This window comes from Pelophylax lessonae (assembly GCF_965119305.1).
Source record: "Pelophylax lessonae genome assembly, chromosome: 6".
Lineage (NCBI taxonomy): Eukaryota > Metazoa > Chordata > Amphibia > Anura > Ranidae > Pelophylax > Pelophylax lessonae.
In genome coordinates this window covers 61,937,708-61,959,253 of record NC_138773.1, presented here as the reverse complement: position 1 = coordinate 61,959,253, position 21,546 = coordinate 61,937,708, and the positions used below count along the sequence as shown (strand labels likewise).

Here is a 21,546-nt window from a genome sequence, read left to right as displayed (position 1 = left end):
GTCTAAGGCTTTGCCACACGGGCGTACCTAAGCGCACACCTGTGTGAGGGCCATGTTTTTCCTGCACGTGATGCTCAGGTTTTCTGTGCATTTGCCTAAGCAGTTCCATTCATAGACGTGCGCAGGGGGTGTGCCAGGTGGGCCTGGGCAACCCTAATTGCCACATGCAATGCAGATTCCCCCTACTGCCCGGGCTTCGCCTGCGTTGGCCCCCCCACCCCGCAGTGCTGCTGGCTTCCCTCCTCTCCCTCCAGCTGCTGCAGGGGATGTTTCCGGATAGAGAGTGGGGGGGAAGGGCTAGAATATATGTCATTTAGTGGTGCCTTCCTTTTCTAAATAAACACAGTAAACACACTCACTCACTGTGTTTATTCCGAACTTAAGCATAGTAAGCTGTGTTTCCTATGCTTCAGTTTGTGAACGAACAGGAAGTCGCTCAGCACAGAGAATCCCCCATTCATTCACTGTTCAGTGCAGCTGAGGCTGCAGAGAAAGTCATGTGTGTTTGAGCTTTGGGGTGCACACCCTAATGCAACAGGCTGTGCACACCTATGTTCCCATTCTAGTCAATTTCGATGCAGCAGCTGCATAGACACACCTGCTGCTCCTAATTTGACATCCATGTGGGTGCCAGGGTGTGCAGGTCCTTGAACGTACACTGTCTGTGTTCCGGGACCCACATGCCCCCGCACTCAAACTGATGTCAAATTGGGGCAAGTAGCTGTGTCTGTGCAGCCGCTGCATCCCTATTGAAATAAACGGGACTGTTTGGGCAGAAGCATGGGACACCTGTGCATCCTACGTAGGCAAAACACAACCCTCACACAGGTGTACGTTTAAGTACAACCATGTGAATAAGGCCTACATACAAGAAGCATGTGCATTCTTAGTTGAATCTTTGGTTGCTTTGCGTATTTCTTCCATATCTGTGCAGTAATCCAGTGTGAGACTTTACCTCTGTGCAGGAGCTTCCTGTAATGAAGACCGGACACTGCTGCTCTCTATCCTTGTGCAGGGTGACTGGTCCTGTCTCCGCCCCCTCCTGTATTTTTCTCCAGGCAGCAGCCTGTAGTGGTTTGAGCTGCACAGACATGCACAGGACATTGATGATGTTACCGCTATTTTTGCAAGGTAGTATCAGGGTTTGCAAAGGCATTTAGTGCACACAAAGTAGATTTATATCCTTTGTGGGTATGAAGAACTATATAGAAGGTAACGCAAACAAAATCTTAAACCTTGGATAGAATTTTTAAGACACTGAACATGCCACAGATATAAATATAAAAATACATGTGTTTTTTTAGTACAAACATGTTAAATAACAAGGACAGAACATACAATACAACATTATTCTAAAAAAATAGAATTATCATAGCAGATGTCCCATGTATGTACTAATGCTGTTTTTTACATACATAGAAATCCCAACATGTTTCCACTCAAGAGTCTTCTTCAGGGTACAAAAGATGAGTCTTCTTCAGGGGACAAAAGATGAGTCTTCTTCAGGGAACAAAAGATGAGTCTTCTTCAGGGAACAAAAGATGAAGAAGGGGTGAAGAAGTCTCTATGGAGTTTAAACACATTGGGATTTCTATACATGTAAAAAACAGCATTAGTGCATATTTGGGACATCTGCTATGATGATTATAATTCTGATTATATTTTAGAATCCTGACCATGTTTTTAACTTTTTTGTACTAATAAAACGCAGGTTTTTATATTTTTATATCTTTGTTAGATTAGGTGCCTTTAAAATCCCATCCAAGATTCAAGATTTTGTTTGTGTTACAATATTAGGGATGTGGTACAATATTCTCTAAATTCAGCCTTTACTTTGTTTTTTAACTATATAGAAGGTAATTTATTGTGGCTGGCGTTGAGCTTTAGTAAACAAATCCTTTATTGGTTTAAAGGGGTTACTGCATCACCACCATTCATTGTTCTGCTCTTTGTAATATCCTGGTAATACATTGGAGTCCGGGCATTTGTCACAACTGAACTCCAGCCAAAAAACACAAAATAAATATAAATAACCCATTAAAGCTTTTACTGCAATATAAAGCGTCAATCTAGAGATTTCCCAGCAGTACCTTTCTTGTGTGTGCTAGATGTCCTCAGTCTGATGGCCAACATTCAACCCACTTCATGTGAGCCCAGGTCATCCTGGACCCACCCCAGCCTGTGATTGGATAGTAAGAGGTGAGGCAGCACAGTGCTGAGTTTATTAGTCTTTTACTTCACTTTCACCTCTACTTCCGTTCAAGGGACAGCTCAAAATTCTGGACTTCCCCTTCTATCTATCTACAGTAAGGTCCATAAATATTGGGACATCAACACAATTCTAATCTTTTTGGCTCTATACACCACCACAATGGATTTGAAATGAAAGAAACAAGATGTGCTTTAACTGCAGACTTTCAGCTTTAATCTGAGGGTATTTACTTCCAAATCAGGTGAACGGTGTAGGAATTACAACAGTTTGTATATGTGCCTCCCACTTTTTAGGGGACCAAAATTAATGGGACAGATTAACAATCATAAATCAAACTTTCACTTTTTAATACTTGGTTGAAAATCCTTTGCAGTCAATTACAGCCTGAAGTCTGGAATGCATAGACATCACCAGACGCTGGGTTTGATCCCTGGTGATGCTCTGCCAGGCCTCTACTGCAACTGTCTTCAGTTCCTGCTTGTTCTTGGGGCATTTTCCCTTCAGTTTTGTCTTCAGCAAGTGAAATGCATGCTCCATCTGATTCAGGTCAGGTGATTGACTTGGCCATTGCATAACATTCCACTTCTTTCCCTTAAACTCTTTGGTTGCTTTCGCAGTATGCTTCGGGTCATTGTCCATCTGCACTGTGAAGCGCGGTCCAATGAGTTCTGAAGCATTTGGCTGAATATGAGCAGATAATATTGCCCGAAACACTTCAGAATTCATCCTGCTGCTTTTGTCAGCAGTCACATCATCAATAAATACAAGAGAACCAGATCCATTGGCAGCCATACATGACCACTCCATGACACTACCACCACCATGCTTCACTGATGAGGTGGTATGCTTTGGATCATGAGCAGTTCCTTTCCCTCTCCACACTCTTCTCTTCCCATCACTCTGGTACAAGTTGATCTTGGTCTCATCTGTCCATAGGATGTTGTTCCAGAACTGTGAAGGCTTTTTTAGATGTTGTTTGGCAAACTCTAATCTGGCCTTCCTGTTTTTGAGGCTCACCAATGGTTTCCATCTTGTGGTGAACCCTCTGTATTCACTCTGGTGAAGTCTTCTCTTGATTGTTGTCTTTGACACACATACACCTACCTCCTGGAGAGTGTTCTTGATCTGGCCAACTGTTGTGAAGAATGTTTTCTTCACCAGGGAAAGAATTCTTCGGTTATCCACCACAGTTGTTTTCCATGGTCTTCCGGGTCTTTTGGTGTTGCTGAGCTCACCGGTGCGTTCTTTGTTTTTAAGGATGTTCCAAACAGTTGATTTGGCCACACCTAATGTTTTTGCTATCTCTCTGATTGGTTTGTTTTGTTTTTTTTCAGCCTAATGATGGCTTGCTTCACTGATAGTGACAGCTCTTTGGATCTCATATTAAGAGTTGAAAGCAACAGATTCCAAATGCAAATAGCACACTTGAAATGAACTCTGGACCTTTTATCTGCTCCTTGTAAATGGGATAATGAGGGAATAGCACACACCTGGCCATGGAACAGCTGAGCAGCCAATGGTCCCATTATGTTTGGTCCCTTAAAAAGTGGGAGGCACATATACAAACTGTTGTAATTCCTACACCTTTCACCTGATTTGGATGTAAATACCCTCAAATTAAAGCGGAAAGTCTGCAGTTAAAGCACATCTTGTTTCCATTGTGGTGGTGTATAGAGCCAAAAAGATTAGAATTGTGTCGATGTACCAATATTTATGGACCTGACTCTATCTATCTATCTATCTATCTATCTATCTATCTATCTATCTATCTATCTATCTATCTATCTATCTATCTATCTATCTATCTATCTATCTATCTATCTATCTATCTATCTATCTATCTATCTATCTATCTATCTATCTATCTATCTATCTATCTATCTATCTATCTATCTATCTATCTATCTATCTATCTATCTATCTATCTATCTATTTCTTATTGAAGCATTAATTACTGTTTGCTTGGTTAGACAGCTTTTACTGAAATGGACCTGACCACAGATCTTTATTGGAAAGCAGAAGAAATTAATGTAGCTCTGTATTACATAGTGTATATACAGTATATGTGAGAACAGTGTTATCGAGTATGAATAGAAGGCCAGGTCTCTGATCAGAGGAGTGTTGAACTCTAAAGAGGTTTTCACATTTCTCTGATGTGAAGATTTGTACAGCACAATACAAGACTTCAAAACAGGTTCATGTTCTTTTATCCGTCTCTCCTATTTATCTTATTTACTGTGTGCTTGCTAGGCTATGATCTTCCTTGTATATACCTGACACTGAACACAGGATCTGGAGATAGCGGAGGGCTCCATACTTTTATACCTTATAGTGGTTGTAAACCTCAGACGTGAAATATGAACAAAGCATATCCCTCTATAGTGAGTACTTGTCTCAATCCAGAGCACTAAGTGTAATTTCTGTCTGCTGCTTCATTCCACTGCTATTAGCATGAATCACTTCTGACAAGTTTTGTTGACACCAATAGAAAAATGGTGACAGGGGAGGGAGCTGCAGCACAAAGTCTGTGATTGTCAGCCTTAGCCCTGGCTTTGTGTGCTGTGTGAAGGGGGAGTGTCCCTTCCCTCCAATCAGCTCTCAAAGTTTACCTCACTGAGCTCTGTAGAGTGTAATTTCTGCTCTCTGCTCCCTTTTTTCTGACAGCTCAGACAAGCTTTATAAATTATGAACTTTGAACAGATGTAGAGAAGAGAGAGATGCAGATAAACAGGTACAGCTGATGTAGGAGGATTTGTTTCATCTCTGCGTATCACCTTAGGCCAGTCAATTCACTGGGTATATGTAAGGGTTTACAACCACTTTATAGTATAAAGCAAGCCTCCAACAAAAACCATATAAAAACCCCTTTACCAGTATCATAATTCAGCAAACTATCACCATTATACAAAAAAATCACTTGTTTTTTAGTTTATTATTTTCCATCTAAACCCAAATTCATAAGTTCTATTTACATTTAGCTAATTGCTTATGAAGTCAAATTGCATTTTCTTTTTACCAGCAGAATTATATTTTTAAACTTCAATTGCAGTTTGTTCCCATAAAGCCCGTTACACACTGCAAGTCTTTTTTGTTCAACCCAGCAGGTGGAACAAAAGAAAAACTGACAGATCGCCGTACCAATACAAGCAATGTTGGTGCAATGATCTTTCCCACTGTGCTATTGTATTCTTACAGGGGGACTCCTCCCCCACCAGAATACACTGATCAACACTCACAGCCATTGGTCACAAGGGCTGATTGGATGCTGGCTTTCTAGGATGTCCTTTCAACAAAAGCTGGTCATTAGACGGGCTTCTGTCTGATAGATTGCTGTACACAACGAGTTTGATTTACTAAAACTGTGAAGTGCAAAGATGCAGCTCTGCATAGAAACCATTCAGCTTTCAGGTTTTATTGTGAAAGCTTAATTGAACAAGCTGAAGTTAGAAGCTGATTGGCTGCCATGCTCAGCTGCACCAGATTTTGCACTCTTCAGTTTTAGTAAATCAACCGCACTGACCAAAAGATGGCCTTTTCCTCCTGAACTCTCTGATTTTCGGACAGTGTGTACCCTCTTTGATTGTATGGCTTACTGTACATTAATATGCTCTTTACAGTATTTGGATTGAAAGTGCTAATTTAAGAATGTTTAGTTGAAGAATCCTTGCTGCTTTGCAGAGTGAAGTGTCACAAGATTCTTAAAGAAGTACAGTGTTATCTGCTATCCATAGGGCTGATCCCATCTAAAATCACTGGGTCAGCATTTGGAGGAAGGAGGGGTAACATTTTATTGTGGTACTCCTCCAGTGCTACCAGCCCAGCACACTAAGCACATGGTCTAGTTCCCCCATGGCAAGCAGGTAGCTAGTGATCTTCTTCTTGAGATTTTGGCAGCAATGCTTATTAGAATTATTAATATTAAAATACAGGATTTGTTTTAACACCAGTTTGCTCTTAAAGTAATTCTAAAGGTCTAAAAAATAACGTCATACTTACCTGCTCTGTGCAATAGTTTTGCACAGAGCAGCCCCAATCCTCTTCTTCTTGAGTCCCCTGACAGTGCTCCTGGCTCTTCCCCCTTGATCAGTGCCCCCAATAGCAAGCCACTTACTATTAGGGCACTGGTGCATGCTCACTACCGAGCCCCACTCTATATGTCCATAAGGCACATAGAGCCGTGGCTCGGTCCCACCCCCTGCTTCTTCCTTATTGGCTCACTGTCTGTGATTGACAGCAGTGAGAACCAATGGCTCCTGCTGCTGTGTCTCAGTCAATGAGGAGAGAGAGAGAGACCCTGGACAGCCAAGGCCCCTGTGCACATCACTGGATCGAGAGAGGGTCAGGTGAGTATAAGGGGGGGGGGGGCTGTAAGGGGGGGGGGGAGTAGCACAAAATTTTTTTTTTAAAAAAACCTTCAGCCTTTACAACCACTTTAACAATATAAAGGGAGACAGTACGGTTACAATATGATTAAAGAGAAGTGGGTTAGGATTGCCCTGCTTGTTAAAATGTATAATCTAGGGATGACATATAAAAGGCTCTAACTATGAGGGTTGAGCTAATGGAGAAACCGAAAGGTCAATTGTTAAGGTGGTCAAACATTATACAATTTTCTTTTAGATTTACCTTTAGCTGTGTAGTGCAAGAGCCTACCTGAATATATACAGATTGAAAGTGTTTAGACTTACCAAAACCACATGATATAAAGGAAAATTGCATAATGTTCCGCCAGCCTTAGGTAGAGGTGGCACAGGCTTACCTCAGGAGATAGGTTTGGATAGAGAGTTACAGAGTATAGAAGAAGAGACTCTGGAGAAGCCATGGAGATAAGCATGAGAGGAGGTAATGAGGGAGCAAGAGATCAAGAGTACTTAGAAGGAACAAAAATAATCGTTTGAGTGATGGTTTGGGTGATATGAGTTACATAGAGTGATGTAACCCCGGGCTTTGTAAATTGTCATTGCTATTTTATTCCTTTGGCAAGCAGAAGCCCAAAGGAGGGATTGGCAGAGATAGGTGGCGGAGATGAACAGCTGGTAAGGTGGATGACTCTGGCAGCAGTGTTCATGATAGACTGAAGAGGGGATAAAGTCTAACGAGAAGAAAGTTGCAATAGACAAGGTGACAGATAATAGTGAGTGAATTAGAAGCTCGGTAGTGTCATTGATTAAGAAGGGGTGTATTTTGAAAATGTTGTGAAGGTGAAGATGACAAGATGTACAGTGATTGGATTTGGGGCTGAAAGTAGAGGTCTGAGTTCAGGATAATACTTAGCACTCTGGTAGGAAGGGAGGGAAGGATGGTTGTGCTAATAATCTCAATGGGAAAGTCTACGGAGGAAATATTATGTGCTCAGTTCTTACACATGTCCATGTACTGGTGAATGCGGTTTAAAAAACCTCTTTGCAAGCTCACTGCGATGGAGATCTTCAGCCTGCTCCCGTCACATGAGATGGGTATAAAGTCACACGTTACCACCCCTTCCCCATATGGCACTCCGATGTGAACTTGGTGCCTGCCAGGATGGGGCACTGGTGCTTTGGTTGCTGTACTCATTTTGGGAAGCTCTTTGAAAGGCATGACAGTTTGTGTCTCACAATCTCTATAAGTGTTCCTATCATATTACAGAGCACTGCTATACTGTGCGACTCAAGTTCTGCTCTTCTTGTAGTAGGTAAAATGTTACTCTAACTTTGAATGTACCTACAGATACAAGATTATTTCCCATTCCGGCTAAGTGCAATGGGATGGGAAGCATTTGGAAGTCTAAGATGTCCAGGTGAACCTCTGTGGATACCACCTGGCTAACCAACCTCAGGGGGAAGAACAGTATATATATATATATATATATATATTATACATTATATTGTTACATTATATTGTCAAAAGTATTGGGACACCTGCTTTACACGCATATGAACTTTAATGGCATCCCAGTCTTAGTCTGTAGGATTCTACATTGAGAAGGCCTGGCTCACAGTCTCCACTCTAACTTACCCCAAAGGTGTTCTATCGGGTTGAGTTCAGGACTCTGTGCAGGCAAGTCAAGTTCCTCTACCCCAAACTCACTCACCCATGTCTTTATGGACCTTACTTTGTGCACTAGTCCAAATCATTTGGTGGAGGGGGGATTATGGTGTGGGGTTGTTTTTCAGGGGTTGGGCTTGGCCCCTTAGTTCCAGTGATGGCATTCTAAAGGCGTCAGCATACCAAGACATTTTGGACAATTTCATGCTCCCAACTTTGTGGGAACAATTTGGGGATTGCCCCTTCCTGTTCCAACATGACTGAACACCAGTGCACAAAGTGGTGACTGCGCACCAGTGCATAAAGACATGGATGAGTGAATTTGGGGTGGAGGAACTTGACTGGCCTGCACAGAGTCCTGACCTCAACCCGATAGAACACCTTTGGGGTAAGTTAGAGTGGAGACTGCGAGCCAGGCCCCCTTGTCCAACATTATTGCTTGACCTCACAAATGCACTTCTGGAAGAATGGTTAAACATTTCCATAGACACACTCCTAAACCTTGTGGATAGCCTTCCCATAAGAGTTGAAGCTGTTGTAGCTAAAAAGGGTGAGCCAACTTAATATTAAACCCTTTGGACTAAGACTGGGATGCCATTAAAGTTCATGTGCATTTAAAGGCAGGTGTCCCAATACTTTTGACAATATAGTGTGTGTATGTATGTGTATATAATATATATATATATATATGTGTATATGTGTGTGTGTGTGTGTGTGTATATATATATCTACAAACCCGATTCCAAAAAAGTTGGGACACCGTACAAATTGTGACTAAAAATGGAATGCAATGATGTGGAAGTTTCAAATTTCACTATGTTATTCAGAATACAACATAGATGACATATCAAATGTTTAAACTGAGAAAATTTATAATTTTAAGGGAAAAATAATTTGATTTTAAATTTCATGGCATCAACACATCTCAAAAAAGTTGGGACAAGGCCATGTTTACCTCTGTGTGGCACCCCCTCTTCTTTTTATAACAGTCTGCAAATGTCTGGGGACTGAGGAGACAAGTTGCCCAAGTTTAGGAATATGAATTTTGTCCCATTCTTGTCTAATACAGGCTTCTAGTTGCTCAGCTGTCTTAGGTCTTCTTTGTTGCATCTTCCTCTTTATGATGCGTCAAATGTTTTCTATGGGTGAAAGATCTGGACTTCAGGCTGGCCATTTCAGTACCCGGATCCTTCTTCTACGCAACCATGATGTTGTAATTGATGCAGAATGTGGTCTGGCATGGTCATGTTGGAAAATGCAAGGTCTTCCCTGAAAGAGACGACGTCTGGATGGCAGCATATGTTGTTCTAGAACTTGGATATACCTTTCAGCATTGATGGTGCCTTTCCAGATGTGTAAGCTGCCCATGCCACACGCACTCATGCAACCCCATACCATCAGAGATGCAGGCTTCTGAACTGAGCGCTTATAACAACTTGGGTTGTCCTTGTCCTCTTTAGTCCGAATGACATGACGTCCCAGTTTTCCAAAAAGAACTTAAAATTTTGATTTGTCTGACCACAGAACAGTTTTCCACTTTGCCACAGTCCATTTTAAATGAGCCTTGGCCCAGAGAAAACGCCTGCGCTTCTGGATCATGTTTAGATTTGGCTTCTTTTTTGGCCTATAGAGTTTTAGCCGGCCCTTAGATGGCACTGTATCACATTCCTGTATGTGATGCAGTGCCGTCTAAGGGCCCGAAGATCACGGGCATCCAGCATGGTTTTCCAGCCTTGACCCTTGCACACAGAGATTGTTCCAGATTCTCTGAATCTTTGGATGATATTATGCACTGTAGATGATGATAACTTCAAACTCTGCAATTTTTCTCTGAGAAACTCCTTTCTGATATTGCTCCACTATTTTTTCCCGCAGCATTGGGGGAATTGGTGATTCTCTGCCCATCTTGACTTCTAAAAGACACTGCCACTCTGAGAGGCTCTTTTTATACCCAATCATGTTGCCGATTGACCGAATAAGTTGTAAATTGGTCCTCCAGCTGTTCCTTATATTTACATTTAACTTTTCCGGCCTCTTATTGCTACCTGTCCAAACTTTTTTGGAATGTGTAGCTCTCATGAAATCCAAAATGAGCCAATATTTGGCATGACATTTCAAAATGTCTCACTTTCAACATTTGATATGTTATCTATATTATATTGAGAATAAAATATAAGTTTATGAGATTTGTAAATGAGTCCATTCCTTTTTTACTAACAATTTGTACAGTGTCCCAACTTTTTTGGAATTGGGTTTGTATATATATATATATATATACACACACACATGCAAGAGTAAAGGTGAAGAACACCTGCTGAAGATATAATTGGAAAAGATAAATTCCAATGGGGGTTGCAAGATATGAAGAATTTATTTTAAATTTAAAAAAATGACAAAACATATTGACAACAGTTTCAATCAATAAGCCTTTCGTCAGGCAAAAACAGATCTGTTGCAACAATGAAAACATTCAATATCTTCTCGTTATACCGGATATAACATGTTACAATCTATTTCATCATTGATTTATATACAGTATATCAGGTGAAACATAATAGAAACCATTAGAGAGTGAAGAGGAAAAGCTAGCGGCAGCTGCAACACTCCCACCTTCATTGAGAAACTACATCAAATGATTAAACCAAAAAACCTATTAAAAACAAAATCAATAATAAAAAATAAAACAAACAAATAAATAAGCTATAAAACACATCATAAATATAAATCAGATTCACGATTCATACTTAATGGACGCAAGGCATTCAGTTTGTAAATCCAGAAAACCTCTCTTCTTTAAGGAACAATTCCCTACTACCACCCTTCTTTTATTTGGGAATAGAATCTATACCAGTATATATATATTGTATAGATCAGGATACCCTGATGACACCTTTGGTTTAAATATAAGACTAATATAATTTTTTTTAAACTAAGAAAATTGAATTGGTCTTAAAACTGTAATGCCGCTTAATGATGACAAAATAAAAAATACGTAGATGGATTGAAAAGTGGATAAATTATACAATGATCCAAAACTTTTAATGCATTATCTCCATATATATCAAAGAAGACCCAGGGCACTGAGTAGATCTGGGGCATGTGCCTTGGGTGCCAGGGTCCAGCTTTGCCCCTGAAGTCTATGCTTTCAGGGACAAAAGTATAAAACAACCTTTACTTGAAAACCCCCTTTGGACTTTCTTGGATGAATGGATGATAAGAACTAAATATAAATACACTCTAATAGGACAACTTTAAAATAGTATTTGCTATTGTCCAGTTAATAGATAATATGGACTACATTGAGATATCTTTGTTTGCAGAGAGTTTAATACCTCATACCATTCACACATCCTTCCTTTATATCTTCCAAGGTGTTTTGTGATGGCTCTGCTGCCTTCCAGGCATCAGTAACATTCTACATGGTGTGATTGTCAGAATACAAAACAGACTGATACAGAGACGAGGGATGAGAAGACGCACACATGCATTTCATTTTACTTTTTATTCAACATTACAAAGACAAAAGGGACAAATAAAGACAGGTCACAAAAGGACTGTGCTCATAGAAATGACTCTGGGCTTGATATACAGGTAAGGTATAGTGATATATATCTTGTCTTCCCTAATCATTGTCAGGACTAAAAAAGTAATATTAAAAAATATATTCGTGAGGTAACTATGAGATATTGCAAATGAATATTTTTTATTTTCATATTCATCCAGCATGTAGCACTGTGAGCTCTTTTTCGTAGTGTCCAGATTTTGTAATTGTTTCCTTTATTAGAGAAAGCCTGCTTACAGAGCTCAATAGATCAAGCTGAAATTTACTCATACAAGTCAATGAGTCCAACCATTAACTCCTCATCCTCACTTCCAACTCTTTTAACCACTTAAGCCCCGGAAGATTTTACCCCCTTCCTGACCAGGGCCTATTTTGCGATTCGGCACTGCGTGACTTTAACGGACAATTGCGTGGTCCTGCGACGCTGTACCTAAACGAATTTGGCGTCCTTTTTTTCCCACAAACAGAGCTTTCTTTTGGTGGTATTTGATCACCTGTGCGATTTTTTGATCATGCGCTATAACCAAAAAAAGAGCGTCAATTTTGCAAAAATTACAATATTTTTCACATTTTTTTATATGAAATTCCCCCAAAAAAAATGTAAAAATCAAAATTTTTTAACATTTTAGGCCAATTTTTTTTTTTACCATATGTTTGGTAGAAAAAAAATCGCAAAAAGCGGATTTTGATTGGTTTGCGCAAAAGTTATTGCGTTTACTAACAAAGGGAAAGATTTTTGTCATTTTTGTTGTTTTTTTTTAATGCGTAATGGCAGCGTTCTGCGATTTTTTTTGCGGGACTGCTACATTGCGGCGGACAGATCGGACCCTTGACTGACATTTTTGACACTTTTGGGGTTACCAGTGACATTACTACAGTACTCAGTGCTATATATATGCACTGTTACTGTAAAAATGACACTGGCAGTGAAGGAGTTAACTGTATTGGAGAGGGAGGGGTTAAGTGTGTCCTAGGGACGTGCTTCTAACTGTGATTGGCTGTGGCTTGATGTGTAAGAACAGTGATCAACGGTCCTACATAGTAGAAACGTTTGATCATCATTCTTACACAGGGAGAACTGACAGGCGGCTTTGTTTACACTAGCCGCCTGCCTTTCTCCCTCTGTCATGGACGATCGCGGGCACACGCGCGGGGGGGGGGGGGGTCCGTGACCGAGCGCTCCCAAAACCCTACAGGCTAGCGACATAGCCCTACGTCGCTCTGCCTGTGAGGGGCTGACTGCCGACGTAAATAGTCGTGCGGCAGTTGGCAAGTGGTTAAACAACCAGAGACAGGGGGGTTGATTTACTAAAACTGGGAAATACAAAATGTGGTGCAGCTCTGTAGAGAAATCAATCAGCTCCAAGTTTATTTATTTTTTGGTCAAAGCTTAATTGAAGAAGCTGAAGATAGACGCTGATTGGCTACCATGCACAGCTGCACCAGAGTTTGCACTTTACAGTTTTAGTAAATCAACCCCAGAGTGTCTGAAAGTAGCTGTTTAGATAACCCATAGTGCTCTGTGGCTCTCATGTCATACATGTATAAAGTTATGTTTAAAACAACACAGACCAAAACTCATGAAACTTCCTTTAAAGCTGGCCACATATGGATATTTTTTCTCTTATCCACACAAGGTAGATGGAAGACTGCTGTGAACAAGGCTACTTGCCGAAACATGTAAGCATTTTATCTACTCCTGTGCAAGAAATAAAGATATTCATACGGATGTTGGAGTTTCCGGCTATTACTTTTGCTTTAGGCTGAATTCTGGTGTATTGAGGACACTATAACAAGCCAGAGCACCTGTTTTTGGATTCCATGTGCAATTCACGGATCAGTTCTCTGTTGTGAGTGCTGCACTTGTTCCCTATTTCCAGATAGAAAAAACTGCATGCGCTAATCAAATAAAGAATTTCCAACATTCCCGTTCAAGAGATACCGATCGTTAAATCGACTTCTCTCTAGTGGGAATGGCCACTGAAGCAGATGAATTTCGATCCATCTATGGCTAGATTATGCTATGCTGAAAAAAGTGTTTTTAACGGAAAGATAATTCCTGTTTATTTTCAACGTGTACATGTTCCTTGAGTTTATTGCTGTTAATATAAGGGTGATTTCAGAGCATTATCCAGCTACAGCCTCTTTTCATAAATACTTTATTGAATTCTCAACAGTAACAAAAAAAAAAACTACTACAGCTTCCATTTGTCCTTGACTTGGTTTTGATACCAAACTGTAGCTTGCAGAGAAAACGATATTTACTGTGACGTCACCTTCAGTTTTGTCCTGTTCCTGATCTATGCCTCTTTGCCCTCTGGCATTCTCTTCCAGCTTGATGAGGTCCTTGGAGATCAACCGTCCCTGAAGGAGAAGGTTTTTGCGTTGTTAAAGCAGTACGCGCAGGAACGCAAGGTGGACCGTCTGGCGTATACGCTCCCCATGATACTGACCAAAGAGTCCCAGCACAGTCTGATTAACAGCATCAGGTAGCAAACTCTTCCATTTGATCTGGATGCTATGGATAGAAATTTTACTCTGCAGCACTGGGGTTTTAGGTTTGCTCACCATCTTCTTGGAATTTGTATGATTTCTCCATTTTATATGGATTTACTCCTTGTGTTTCCTGGCTTCACTTAACAAACACATACTAGTTGTTCAAAGAGACTCTGCCTCTTTGCCCATTGGCATCATATGACAGGTTTTCTTGAAAGAACACCCCCCACCCACATATACACCCCTATTTGCCATGCTCCCCCTCCATTCCGCCAGAGCCCTTGGGAAATGCCCACTGCTTTCCTGTGTAGGGGACCACATGACATCTTCCTTTTCCTCCTAGGATAGTGTTTGGAGTGAGTTGTCAAACATAGGCCAGAACACTATCAAGTGTTGGAGGGATAAGAGAAAAATAATCCAAATGGGACTGAGATTTCAACTCTTATTTGTTAGGAATGAGGAAAATACACTAATTCAGCAACAGCTCAGCTACTCCCATAAAACAGGGATCCTCTCAAATGGGTGTCAAGGGAGCAACTCAAAGCACAAGAATACAATGGGTGTACCAAGCTAAAGGTAGAGTCCAAAATTCTTAAATCATTTTTTTTTTAACACAAAATAAAATTCCAATGCGTTTTTCATCACAAGCTCTCCCTTCATCAGGGCTTAAAGCGGAGTTCCACCCAAAAGCGGAACTTCCGCTTTAAATAGTCCTAACCCCCTGACATGCCACATTTGACATGTCATTTTTTTTTGGGGGGGGGGGGGGAGCGGGTACCTAGTTTTGACAGGTACCCGCTCCCACTTCCGCTCGGAGCGCCGCGGCACCCTGGGCGGAAGTTCTCCTCTCTCCCTCCCTCCCTGCAATCTTCTGGGACATGTCAGAGGTCCCAGAAGATTGCCGGCCAATCACAACGCATAGCGCAACTCGCGCATGCTCAGTGCGTACCCGGCTGTGAAGCCACAAACTGTCACAGCCAGGTGCCCACATCAGTGATGCCGGCGCCGCAGAGCAGAGAGGGAGAGGACGGCGCATCGCTGGACCGTGGGACAGGTGAGTGTGTGTTTAGGCTGGAACTCCGCTTTAAAGATTAAACAAGCTTACACGGACACAAGGAACTTCTTTAGCAAACAAAATCTGCCTTCAGATGTATATTAAATGTTCAACATACTGTAGTCTGAAGTTTGCCATTTTGAAGTTTTGTTAAAGAGGTTGTAAACCCTACTTATTGACTTTTGCCTATAATATATATTAACCTATAGGTACTGTAAATATCTCCTAAACTTGCCCCATTAGGAGATATTTCCTTTTCATGCAGCTAATGAAGTCATCGGCGCATGAGCTCTTAAGGAACGGCCACCTGTGCCATTCCTTCAGAGCCCTGTGCTGTGAACAGTGCCTCCCGCAGGAGTGATGTCATCGCGCCTCCGGCCAATCAGATGGCCGAAGGATGCGAACCAGAAAGAAGGATGGCCGAAAATGTCTGCTGTGTTAGAGTGAGCGGGCGGCACTGTGGGGGCTTCATTCTAAGGGTAAGTATTTCATAATGAGATAGTATGCGATGCATACTAGCTCATTATGCCTTTGTCTTTTATGTTTTTCTTTTTTTTATTTTTTTTTTCTGAGGTTTACAACCTCTTTAAGACTGTTTTGAACATTTAACTATACATCTAAACACAAATTGTATTTTGTGTCTGTCCCTGCTTGTCCTTGAGTCCATCCCTGCAGGCACTTGTGACCCCCGAAATATGCTGGCTGTTTTTTTTTTTTTAATGTTTTTAAAGACTATTAAATCATTTTGGACACTTCATCTTTGGCTCTGTGTTCCTATTGTGTTCTCGTGCTTTATGTGGTAGAGAAAGTCATAATCCCTATGTAAGCTCTGACATCTTCCCGCATGGGGATTACACAGGGTTTGGGCTTCTTGCTCCAACGGAGGAATTGTGCAGTGGGGGAGCACAGGGAAGGTGAGTATTAGTGGGTGGGTAGTTCTTCTAGCAAGAGAACCAACTCTATGCCCTGAATTGGGATAGCATATCTGATTTCACTTTGTCAGTGTGAGTTTGGTAAGTGCAAGCTCTTCTGGGGTAAGAACTAATATGATTGAAAATATGTTGCTGCTTTATAACTGGATTCGAAAAATCATTACATGTTTCAGTGACTGGTCAGAAAAGGGGAAATTACATATAAAAGTACTTTTCAAGTGTTTATGTTTATAAAAAAAAGAAGAATGCCCAAGGGACATTGTAAGACACAAACCACAAAGTATAAAATGTACGAAATGTATTACATTTTAAACACTTTGGTACATACAATTGAAATAATTCTGATAGACATAGGTACATAGATATATGCATGGGATTCCATAGTTACAAAAAACAAAGTATGACTGACAATCCAAGGTGTAAATGTACATATGATAAATCTCTCTATGCGTTTACGCTCTGATGCCTAACAACTCTGTCTTTAATTTCAGGCATTTATATATGTATCTCCTGAGGAAGCGAGCACTGTCTCGCGAAACGCGTAGAGAAATTTATCATATATATATTTACACCTTGGATTGTCAGTCATACTCTATTTTTTGTAACTATGGAAACCCATTCATATATCTATGTACCTATGTTTATCAGAATTAATTCAATTGTATATACCAAAGTGTTTAAAATGTATTGTGGTTTGTGCCTTACAAAGTCCCTTGGGCATTCTTCTTGTTTGTACTCGTACATATCGGGACTAAGACACTTTCATGCCCATCATATGCCAACTCTCCTCTGTGCAAGTGTTTTTGTTGCCTGTAGCAACCAGATTCTTTTATTTAATTCTCATAACTGCATTGGTAAGCTCACAGCTGGAAGCTAACTTATCACTATGGAAACCAAGATCAAATTTACGCTACAGTTCTTTTCCATCGCATAAAATAAAATAATCATTGATGCTTCCTATGTGCTGAGAAAAAAATGATATGCCTAATTTAAAATACTTTCAAAGGGTCATTCCACACAAAACTATTCTAAAAAGAGATCCCTGGTTTACACGCCTGCTGTGCCTGTTATCGGGGTGCCAACCATCATTGCTGGATTATTATGAATTTTATATTCTGGAGGATCTGAAACACACAAAGGTGGATGAGAATACCCAAAACTTCCAAATGGACAGGAACAGAGTCGGGAGGATTTGGCAGGGAGATCTCACTGTTGGAGTATCCAACCAGGACCTAATAGGCTCCAGGCATCAATAAATAATCACTTTAAGGTAAACAGACCCTTTAAAACTTTTTGTTCAATCTTTTTATTAAAAAAAGGCATAGTACAGCAGACATAGATAAAGCCCCCTACACATTGGCAGAATTTTGGGCAACATCAGCCAGTTCAATAAAAAATGGCTGGCAGTTGGCTTGTGTGTAAGGCCGTTTGGCCCGCTTCTGTTCAATGAGAATGCTGGAAAACCAGCAGCTGACCAGTTCCCGATCATTGGCTGAGAATGCTGACTGGAGTGTTTTGGCAGGGGGGGGGGAAAGGCGTCCCCCTGTCAGAACACAAAAGGACAGCAGGGAAGATGGCTGTACTAACGGTTAGATCGTTAGTACAGCGGCTCTGTGCAGAGCTCACACGACAAACTAGTGGTGTGTACGAGGTTTAAGTCTGTTACATTTATAGATTGAAATGGGCGTTGCGCCCACATATAGTACTATACAAATCTTGATTAAATAATTTACTAATGTGCAAGAATAATATATAGATTAACAAATATCAACTAGTAAAAATAACAAAAAGGGCATCATGCCCTACAGAATGAAAACCTTAGGGGTTGCCAGGAACTAAGAGGCCCTAAAACAGTCAATCTGGAGAAGTTGGGGTGCAAAGTTAGTATTAGAGATCAAGTAGCACAGGCCAGAAAGAGAAGAAAGTGGGTGGAAAGTAGGATAAGGGGTCCAGAGAAAAGGGTGGGAGGTCTCATGCACACGTCTGGGGGGGGGTTAGTAGGTAGTAACCCAATAAGAGGATGCAAAATTATGCTTCCAGCAGGGTGGAATCAAAGCCTGGGGGTAAAACGTTATCCACCCATGGCTGCCAGATCTTCACAAGTTTAGACGCATCATCACATATTTGTCATGGCCTACGCAGTTCAATTTTTCGTTTCCATAGATCAGAGTTTTCCAAGCCTTTGTAATGGTTTGCTTAGATGTCATGAGAAACTGCAAAGGAAGTTTCAGTTACGCTCTTGTGAGATCCAAGGAGCATTGGTGTAGAAGTGCAAACACTGGAGCCCCTTTAAAACTTTTATTATAATCTACAGCTACTTGGATTCCAGTAATATGTGGGCAGGACTAAACATTAAAAAAAAAAAAAACTCATAATTTTCCTGAACACGGGGCTTCTGCCTTGAGCTTGATTTATACCTATTAGTGATAAGGAGGTTAGAGTGATTGCAGCAGTCAGTTGTACGCAGCGCTGCTGTCTCTGTGTGTGTCTGTAGGGATGCTGATAGAACTCAATTGCAAAAATATGTACATATATTTGGTTAGCATTTAAAAAAAATAAAAAGAAATTGTATTTCAAATACCATTGCAAAATACATGCCTCCATGGCCAGATTATTAGTTAAGAACAGAAGACTCGTCCCCACTGGCACCTGTCACATGACCAGGGTAATATTCAGGGAAGGGCTAGGATGTAGGCAATGGACCCAAATCATATCATAAGCTGAAGCACATATGGCAGATAGCAAACCAAAAATAACATTTGTTTTTCTTCCATTCCCGGAAGTGCCTGGGACTACATACAGTATCTCACAAAAATGAATACATTCAAGATACAGTATCTCACAAAAATGAATACACCCCTCACATTTTTGTAAATATTTTATTATATCTTTTCATGTGACAACACTGAAGAAATGACACTTTGCTACAATGTAAAGTAGTGAGTGTACAGCTTGTATAACAGTGTAAATTTGCTGTCCCCTCAAAATAACTCAACACACAGCCATTAATGTCTAAACCGCTGGCAACAAAAGTGAGTACACCCCTAAGTTGAAATGTCCAAATTGGGCCCAAAGTGTCAATGTTTTGTGTGGACACCATTATTTTCCAGCACTGCCTTAACCCTCTTGGGCATGGAGTTCACCAGAGCTTCACAGGTTGCCACTGGAGTCATCTTCCACTCCTCCATGACGACATCACAGAGCTGGTGGATGTTGGAGACCTTGCGCTCCTCCACCTTCCATTTGAGGATGCCCCACAGATGCTCAATAGAGTTTAGGTCTGGAGACATGCTTGGCCAGTCCATCACCTTTACCCTCAGCTTCTTTAGCAAGGCAGTGGTTGTCTTGGAGGTGTGTTTGGGGTCGTTATCATGTTGGAATACTGGCCTGCGACCCAGTCTCCGAAGGGAGGGGATCATGCTCTGCTTCAGTATGTCACAGTACATGTTGGCAGTCATGGTTCCCTCAATGAACTGTAGCTCCCCAGTGCCGGCAGCACTCATGCAGCCCCAGACCATGACACTCCCACCACCATACTTGACTGTAGGCAAGACTCACTTGTCTTTGTACTCCTCACCTGGTTGCCGCCACACACGCTTGACACCATCTGAACCAAATAAGTTTATCTTGGTCTCATCAGACAACAGGACATGGTTCCAGTAATCCATATCCTTAGTCTATATGTCTACAGCAACCTGTTCGCAGTCTTTCTTTTGCATCATCATTAGAAGAGGCTTCCTTCTGGGACAACAGCAATGCAGACCGATTTGATGCAGTGTGCGGCGTATGGTCTGAGCACTGACAGGTCTGACCCCCTACTCCTTTAACCTCGGCAGCAATGCTGGCAACTCTCATATGTCTATTTCCCAAAGACAACCTCTGGATATGACACTGAGCACGTGCACTCAACTTCTTTGGTCGACAATGGCGAGGCCTATTCTGAGTTGAACCTGTCCTGTTAAACCACTGTATGGTCTTGGCCACCGTGCTGCATTTCAGTTTCAGGGTCTTGGCAACTTTCTTATAGCCTAGGCCATCTTTATGTAGAGCAACAATTCTTTTTTTCAGATCTTCAGAGAGTTCTTTGCCATGAGATGCCATGTTGAACTACCAGTGACCAGTATGAGAGAGTGAGAGTGATAACACCAAATTTAACACACCTGCTCCCCATTCACACCTGAGACCTTGTAACACTAAGGAGTCACATCATGATACTGGGAAGGGAAAATGGCTAATTGGGCCCAATTTGGACATGTTCACTTAGGGGTGTACTCACGTTTGTTGCCAGCGGTTTAGACATTATTGGCTGTGTGTTGAGTTTTTTTGAGGGGACAGCAAATTTACATTGTTATACCGTAAATAGACACTGTGATACCGTAAGCTGTACACTCACTACTTTACATTGTAGCAAAGTGTAATTTCTTCAGTGTTGTCACATGAAAAGATATACTAAAATATTTACAAAATTGTGAGGGGTGTTCTCGCTTTTGTGAGATACTGTAGATATATTGAACCTTCGAGCCATTGCGTTGCAGTAACACACACTACGTGGGTTGGTACATTTAAATGAGCTGCCAAACCACAAGAACAGACAAAAAAAAAACATACCTGCACTTTTTTTTCCCAATGCAGTGACCACAGTGCGTTACCATACTTTGGTTTAATTTGAATCCAGTCCAGGTAAAAGTCCAGGGGTTAGTGTGAGTCCTCTTTTCTTGTGGCTGTTCCTAAGTGTCCCACTTTTAACCACTGCACACTCCACTAAGTAAAGCATTCATGTTGAATGGCACTCCGATACACCTCCAAAATGCACCTGTGCTGTGGTACACCACAAAGTATGGTAACGCACTTGTGGTCACTGCAATGGGAAAAAAAGTGCAGGTATGTTTTTTTTTTGTCTGTTCTTGTGGTTTGGCAGCTCATTCAAGTGAGCAGACAGGTCATGTGTATGGTCCACCATAGTCCTGTGTGCCTCCATGCTTTTACCATGACAGATGTACTGTAGAAGGTTAGGTCAGGGCCGGGACAAGGAGTGGGCGAGAGGGGTGGCTATCCTGGGTGCAATGGTTTACTGGGAGTGCCTTCCCTCTGTTGCACAGCTAACAGGAGTAGTGATGGCGGCAGTGATTTCGACAAGCAAGTGACTGCTGGGCGTAGGATCCCCTAAGCTTGCACTTCATGAGCTGGGGAGGGGGACGCAGTTTGGATTTTTTTCCCTGGGTCCTGGATGACCTTGTCCCAGCACTGGGTTGGGTTTTGAGAA

The 21,546-nt window shown here is 41.4% G+C and overlaps 1 protein-coding gene across 1 annotated transcript in view; it reads left to right on the top strand.

Moving 5' to 3' along the window:
* GRID2IP (Grid2 interacting protein) overlaps window positions 1-21,546 on the top strand; it is a 261,941-nt gene that overhangs the window by 20,036 nt on the left and 220,359 nt on the right. The window contains exon 3 of the mRNA XM_082261269.1: window positions 14,136-14,290. Coding sequence (XP_082117395.1) covers window positions 14,136-14,290 — 155 coding nt within the window. The remainder of the gene's footprint in view (window positions 1-14,135; window positions 14,291-21,546) is intronic.